Genomic DNA, 7,889 nt, shown 5'->3' on the forward strand with positions numbered 1-7,889 from the left:
ACACATGTCTGTGTCCTTGCAGATTTCCATAACAGTCAGTTGCAACTTCAGGCTGCTGGCAATGGATGCCTTCAACTGCCTAAAATACCATAACTTTTAAATGCTTGTAACTTCTTTATTATTAATTTTTAGACAAAAAAAAAAAGAAAATTAAAATAATGTAATTTTGTCATCAGTATGCAAACTTATTACACAACTACATTTGCTGTAAGTATTCTGGTGAAAATTTGAAGTGGTTGGGAGGAATTTAACAAGATCCAGAACCACCTGAAGTATTTCCAGTGTTTACATGGTTTAAAAAATATTGTCGTTGTGATGTAATTTTGCATACTGATGATGAAAATTGCATCCTTTTTATCCTACATTAATAATTAAGAAGATACAAGCATTTAAAGTTATGTAATTTTAGCCAATATTACCAATGTATCAGATTTTGTAAATATTATTTCATTCTCACGCCCATTCGTCGGCGATGTATGTAACTCAAAAAACAAAATTCAGCTAAATATAATATTCTATCAAGTTTCTTTGAAAGAAAGAAAATGGTTCACAGTATAAAACATTATATATTTTTTATTTACTTTTATTAATTCTTCGATATAATTCATATGATTTTCATCATAAACAAGCAAAAATACATTGTTCAGAAAATCATCTGCTGAAATTTTCACAAAATATCAGGTCATTAAGAATGATGTAACGGAGCGGTTACCAGTATGTAGCAGTTGTTGTCAATGTTTTTCTGTTTTCATATTCGTTTGCCACATACTTGTTAACACCCACCAGGCTGGTTAATTAATTTTTTTGTTCCCGGATGAGGATCTGTATATTGATCGATGATGTTAACTCCAAGAAAGAAAGACAGTAGCCGAAGTTGTAGATAACATTTATTTCTCAATTACATATAATCAAAGCTAAACCACGACGGGCAGGCATGTATAAAAACAGTTAGAAAGCATATGAAGTAACACGAGTTATAGTTTCTTGTAAGTGTAGCGTTGAACTTACATATTCCCATGTTCCTTGTCATTGTAGCAGCAGTAACTAAAGTGATGCTGTTGAAACGAAAGTGAGTGATTGAGAAAGTAAGAGAGGGGTGCTCAGGACAACTGTATTGGTGAATTTCATAGCTGTCCCTCTATGACATTCTGTCAAGACGGTATTTCAAACCGGTCGGCCTGCTCTCCGTCGTTTGCCCTCACTAACTGATTTTTTTTGCCTTGGAGAATACTGGTGTTTATGACTATGCAGACTAGCTAGAAGTTCACTAATCATTTCATCCATTTGGTGGATGTATACATCCGGCAACAAACTACTACAAGATGTCAACGACGTTGGTGGAAGTTGGCTTCTTTCTCAGTTTCACAATGTGCGAAGACTAATATCGATATCTTAAGTAATATATTACATATATGAGATCCTCAACATCTTTCAATCGATGCTAACATTCCACGATGCGCATGTTCAGCCGGAACCTGAATTCGGCCTTCAAACATAAAAACAATTTGATGCATAAATTGACCAAGCGACTGTTTATTTCCATGTTATATACTTATCAACGATATATATATATATATATAGTGGAAGAAATTTTCTCTTGAGCAACACGACCACCGTCGCATACTTCCTAATAGAAGCTATGATTCATAAAAGGTATTTTTTTAATTGATTTTTCACAGTCAAACGTCATTTCTACTCTCATAATCTGAGTGTTTTCTTTTGTTTGATTCGTATAAAATTGTGACATTCCTGAAAAGAAACTAATTTTTATCACAAGTCACCACAGTCAGAACTGACCTAGGGATATAAACAACGACGAATGACCGGTTTGAATACAACCGAATGTTATCGCCCACCATTGTGTAGTTTAACGCACATAATGTTAGACAATGTGATGGTGAGGCTGTGATGTATTTCTATTAATATTGTTTTGGTTTTGTGTAGTCATTACCAGTTATGGGCCTTGTTAAGGCCTGGAAGTTATTCTTACGAAAGCGACTGTCTTTAGTTTAACATATAAAGACAGAAGAGCATTGTTGTTAGCTTGAAGCATTGTGATATAAAAGTAGGCAACAAATAACGAAGGCAAGCTTCTAACAATGCAGAAAGGGAAAGTTGAGTAACCATTTCATAATTCATGCAAAAAAGCTCATCATCAGAGTTTGTGTAGATGATGCGACATTGATTACTCTCATTGCCCTTTCGGCAATAAAAATGCCAAAATCTACCTATACTCATTCTTGTAAACAGCATAGTTCTTTATGATGAACCTTACGCCTCCAATATATAAAGGTTGTTCAACTTCCACTTTTCATTGTTAGTCTTTCTACGCTACTTCGTATTTTTCTTATATATGTATATGTTACTCTAACACAATATTTGTACTTATGTAGACTTTACACAAGGTTGTATGTTGTAATTTTAGAAATTAATTGAACTTTCTGTTCAGTGATTGAGATAAATGGTTAGATCTACAGCTTAATCGATAGAGGAAGGTAGATAATTTTCTGTTGTTCAAAATATTCAGCTTCACTTATATATCTTGAACCGTTTCTCTATTATTTCAGATATAACAGATGGTATCTGCATAAAAGAATTTTTTCTTTCCTTTAGATTCATCATAATTTATCATCTAAAGACTGAGATTATTATATTATTGGATTCTAATTTTTTCTACTTGCATTCTAACTAAACTTAGACATCTTTCCGAAAGAGTTTCTACAATCTTCAGAAATCAACAGAGGTCCAAGTTCTTTCATGAAAATAAGAATGAAATATAAAAATTAGTAAAAAACGAAAAATTATGGAAAACACATTATGTGACAAATCATTTACGCTTCAGACAGAGTCTGAAAACATCAATTTTGCAGATAAAATGTTGAAAGGGACAGGAAAAGCATCGAACCATTGTGATATCTGTGGTAAATCATTCGCACACAGGAACTCTTTAACTGCTCACAAACGTATTCATACAGGGGAGAAGCCACATCGGTGTAATATTTGTGGTAAATCATTTATTTCAAGTTGTCACTTAACTACTCATATACGTACTCATACAGGAGAGAAGCCTTATCACTGTGATATCTGTGGTAAATCATTTGCTCATAGTACTCACTTAACTGTACATAAATATATTCATACAGGAGGGCAACCATACCATTGTGATATCTGTGGTAAATCTATGTCTTCAAACAGTAAATTAAAAGTGCACAAACGCTTCCATACAGGAGAGAAGCCATTTCAGTGTGATATTTGTGGTAAATCATTCTCTATTAGTAGTCACTTAACTACTCACAAATATATTCATACAGGAGTGAAGCCATATCACTGTGATATCTGTGGTAAATCATTCTCTGTAGGAAGTAACCTAAATACTCACAAACGACTTCATACAGGAGAAAAGCCATACCACTGTGACATCTGTGGCAAAACCTTATCTGATTCAGGTAACTTAACTAGTCACAAACGTATTCATACAGGAGAGAAACGATACCTTTGTGATATTTGTGGTAAATCATTTTCTCACAGTGGTCGTTTAACTACTCACAAACGCATTCACACAGGAGAAAAGCCATATCACTGTGAAATTTGTGGTAAAGCATTCACTACCACAGGTGAAGTAACTGTTCACCAACATATTCATACAGGAGACAAGCCATATTCATGTGATATCTGCGGTAAGTCATTTCCTCGTAGAGAATCATTACCTATTCACAAACGCATACATACAGGTGAGAAGCCATATCGCTGTGATATCTGTGGTAAATCATTCACTGTGTCAACTACTTTGACTATACACAAACGCAGTCATACAGGAGAGAAACCATATCACTGTGATACCTGTGGTAAATCATTCACTACAACAAGTTACTTAACTAAACACAAACACATTCACACGCGAGATACGCCATATCACTGTGATATCTGTGGCAAATCATTTTCTCAGAAACGTCATTTCACTGCCCATGCATTGGTTCATACAGAAAAGTAACTGTCAAGTCACTGTATAATGTGCTGTAAACAAAATATCTAACCATAAATGTATTCATAGAGAGAGGTAGATCTCTCTTTTTGAGATTATAATTTGTGTGACGACAACTAGTATCTAGAGTCTTGAAAATATCTTACCACTTTGATTATTTTAATAAAAGTATTGTTGCAGAAAATAGTCATATATATTGCAACTAACATATTTCCTGAGGGAAGACAAAATACAATGAATTTATCGGATGTTGTGTGAAAATAACAGAAATAAAAGTGCAGAACAAATCAGGATAATAGTATGATGTCTTGTATGTAGTGTTTGTCTTTTATACATTCAATCTTGTCTATTCCTCAACAAGTTACCAAAAGTAATCTCTTCAACCAACAGTGTGTGTATATAATCTATCTTTTTGAAATTTGTTCCTATATTCTACATTCTGTGTCAAGTGTTATGTATTTTTCTCAACAATGGAATGAGTCATGATTTAAATAATGGAATAAAGCTAAATGTTTTTGGCTTTAACATTGGAGAAAGTTATTGGTGCTCTTGTACAATACTCCTATTACTTTCTTGACCCACTCCTACTTTTTGCACCTTCCCCTAATTGGGTAGGTTGCTGGAGTATTTTGGAGGGAGACATAGTACATAATGAGAGATTGTTTGGTTCTGTGGTGAGTGATGAATCAGTTTAATATAAGTGGAGAGAACAATGGCAATGGGTGGAAAATGGTTAACAAAAGATATGGTACCAGGTAGTGGAGAAAAAAGATGAAGTGGTATCAAGGGAGAACTGCAGTGAAGGACATGTACAGAGGAGGGAAAGGATATGAGGAGACAGGTCATGGTGGTCATTTGTGCACATGTATATATATATATATATATGTTTGCATACACACACACTGCTTTCAAAACTCAATTTCATTAAGCAGGGCTGGTTTTCTGAAGAACTGCATATTGTTAGTCTTCCTGTTCCTTTGACATATTTTCCATGGGGCTCAAGGTGTTGAAGTTAGCATTACACCACTTCCTCCCATGTCTTACTGTTTCTCCCTCTTCCACAAGCTCCAATCACTTGATTGGTACTTCTTCATACAACTGTCCATATATGTATCATATTCATACAAGTGCTATCTTGTTTTTTTTTTGCACACTACGTGAGATTCATCTTGTGACCAGTTTTCTCTTTATAGTTTATCATTGATGCACAGCCAGTAAAGAATGCACAATTTTTTTCTTGTCTTCCCAAGTCCTCTACCATCAAAGCTTGTCTCTCACTACCATGCACTATTGTAGTTCTGATGTTAAGATTCATACAATCAGCTCTTCACTCTGCTTGTACACCTCTCACAACTCAACACTTAGCTTCTTTCGTGACCGTGAAATTACTATATGTGATACCCTGACAAACACCATATCAACATAAGCCAAGTATAATTGTCTACTCTTAGGCAAGCATTTCTCTTGCGGTTGCCTCTCTTGGAAGGTTGCATCTGCTGTACCTCTTCCAATTTGAACGCCCCACTGCTTCTTATCTAGTTACAGCCTGTCACAAATCAATTGTGCTATAATTCTGTGATTTTCATAACCTTATTCAACAATTTGATTCTTCTGTAGCTGCTTCTTAAGGCATCACCTTTGCCTTTGTAACAGTTTATGGTGATACTCCTATGCCTGACACTCTCCTTTATAACTTGATTTCCTATCTGGTTGGAAATCATGTATCCCCTTTCAGCACATATCTTGAGCATCTCTGCTACGATCCATAATGGGCCTGCAGCTTTCCCCCCTCAATGTTCTTCATTACCTTACCTGCAATGCTACTTTCAAATTGCATTGCTGGTCTCATGTCTTCCTAAGTATACCCCATTCAGTTCATGTAACCAATGTATATATTTTGCTGCAACCACTGTCATTTATTACTTCGTTTTACAGAGGTGGTGAATTGTCTTTTTTTTTCCTTATTAATTTTTTCAATTGTGTTCTCTGTCTTGTCCAGTTTCTAATTTGATTTTGTAAAACGGTAAACGCTGTGAAGGCAATAAAATATCTCATTTTCATCTCTGTTCATATATTAAAAGAAAAAAACAACTATACACCAAATTTAAAATCAGAACATGATTAAAGGAATTGAAAATTGTGAGCCAAACAGAAACGATTCCGGTGCTGTGGGGCAATCTTTGGTCATTTTTATGGTGTAGTTTAAGGAATATTTGCCTCCTAGTTCTAGGATATCGAAAGACCATGCAAAGCTTTCGTCTGGTACCATGGAGACAAACAGTCGCGACATACAGTATGGGCGGTAATGAAGGCTTCCGAATAAGTAAAATAGCGAAAATTTAATTGCTTGTAACATTATTATTATTAGCTACTATCAAAAATAATAATAATAATAATAATCTGCTGAAAATTTGAGAAATGAGACATTCATTGAAGAGATCAAAAGCTATATGAGTGGTTGAACAGGAGCAACAAACTATTATAGAATATCAACGAAGATGATGGAAGTTGGCTTCTTTATTTCATTAAATTGGTCATGGAGACCTTACACAGAATAAGAAGCTTGTGGGCTGGACGTAGACAAAATGAGATGAAATGAAAACGTAAAGATAAAGATGAGAGGGATGTCGGCGCCCACCGATCAACAAGCCCTCAGATACAATTTTTCCTTTACAATCAATACAAAATCAATAAGGTAAAGATCAATCCTCATCATCAAAGCCCCCAAACATAAGAAATATAGACAGAAAAAAAGAATAGTTGGAAGTTGACTTCTTTCTCAGTCTCATGACGTGCAAGTAGTGATATCCATGTCTAGATATACATTGCATATGTGCTATCTTTGCATCTCCCAAACGATGCTAACATTCTATGATGCGCATGTTCAGCCGGAAGATGAAATCGGTCTTCGAACACAAACTGTACTGTATTAATTTTAGCAAAATTTGTTGAACAAACGGCAGTATTTCGCACGTTATTATATATATGCATACACTTACACGCAGAGCGGACGAAATTTTCTCTTCAACAACGAGGTATTTTTATTGACTTTTCAGTGTTTCTTTCAGCAAAGCAATGTGGTCTTCTGCTTGACTCGTCATTTATGACGAATTTACACCGCAGAAACTCTCACAACAGTAGAACTGACCTCGGGCTATAAACAACGATGAGTGACCTGCTTGGATAGAACCGAATGTTATCGACATCTATTGTGTTGTTGAATATATATGTTAGACAATGTGATAGTGCTATATCTTAACTGGACGTTTCTATTAATATTGTTTTGGTTGTTTCGTCATGGCCAGTTACGGGCCTTGTGAAGCCTGTAATTTACTTACTCTTTCGAAAGCAAGTTTCTGTAGGTTAATACAATAGAAAAGCGTTGTACTTTGCTTAAAGTATTGTGATACAGAAAGTAAAGTAACAATGCAGAAAGCCAATCATCAGAAGCGCACGGTTTAGAAATGCGAGTTTGTGTAGATCCCGCGACTTTGATGACTCTGACCACCCTTTAAATGACAGAATCTGCATAGATTCACATTTGTCAACAGCTTCGTTCTTAAGATGGACCTTCGTGCCTGCGTTATATGAAGGTTACTCAACTTCCACTGTTCACATTTTTAGAAGTCCTTCGTTTTTTATTTTATATTAGGTATGTTACACAATAGCCACGTGAAGCTATAATTTGTATACATGTAGACTTTATCGTTCAGTGATTGATGCAAATGTTTATATCTACAGTTTAACCAATATACAAGGGTGGAAATTTTTCTGCTGTTGAATATTCAGCTTCTCCTATATCTTACACCGTTTCTCTATTATTTCAGATATAACATGGTATCTGCATAAAAGATTTTTTTTTCTTTAAGATTCATCGTTAATTACTTAAAAACTGCGATTATCATAT

The 7,889-nt window shown here is 34.9% G+C and overlaps 3 protein-coding genes across 4 annotated transcripts in view; all 3 read left to right on the top strand.

Annotated features, from left to right (window-relative positions):
* The window catches only part of LOC106868788 (UBX domain-containing protein 11), a 147,774-nt gene that overhangs the window by 58,754 nt on the left and 81,131 nt on the right, over positions 1–7,889 (top strand). The window lies entirely within an intron of this gene.
* LOC106868814 (zinc finger protein OZF) lies at positions 553–7,870 on the top strand. Of its 2 annotated transcripts, none has more exons than XM_052975547.1 (2): positions 553–1,653; positions 2,568–7,870. In XM_052975547.1, the coding sequence occupies exon 2, from the start codon at positions 2,804–2,806 to the stop codon at positions 3,989–3,991; it is 1,188 nt and encodes a 395-aa protein (XP_052831507.1). In that variant the 5' UTR covers positions 553–1,653; positions 2,568–2,803; the 3' UTR covers positions 3,992–7,870. The 2 variants fall into 2 exon arrangements, with proteins under 2 accessions (XP_052831507.1, XP_052831508.1); XM_052975548.1 differs by having other exon boundaries at positions 2,614–7,870.
* Positions 4,695–7,889, top strand: part of LOC128250437 (zinc finger protein 665-like) — a 4,629-nt gene continuing 1,434 nt past the window's right edge. Inside the window, exon 1 of the mRNA XM_052975427.1 lies at positions 4,695–4,737. Within this exon, the coding sequence (XP_052831387.1) occupies positions 4,695–4,737 (43 nt within the window). The remainder of the gene's footprint in view (positions 4,738–7,889) is intronic.

This window comes from Octopus bimaculoides, chromosome 21, assembly GCF_001194135.2.
Source record: "Octopus bimaculoides isolate UCB-OBI-ISO-001 chromosome 21, ASM119413v2, whole genome shotgun sequence".
NCBI classification, from domain to species: domain Eukaryota; kingdom Metazoa; phylum Mollusca; class Cephalopoda; order Octopoda; family Octopodidae; genus Octopus; species Octopus bimaculoides.

Excerpts from the sequence above, each read along its gene's own strand:
- LOC106868814 (XM_052975547.1), top strand. The coding sequence starts at position 2,804 with ATGGAAAACACATTATGTGACAAATCATTTACGCTTCAGACAGAGTCT.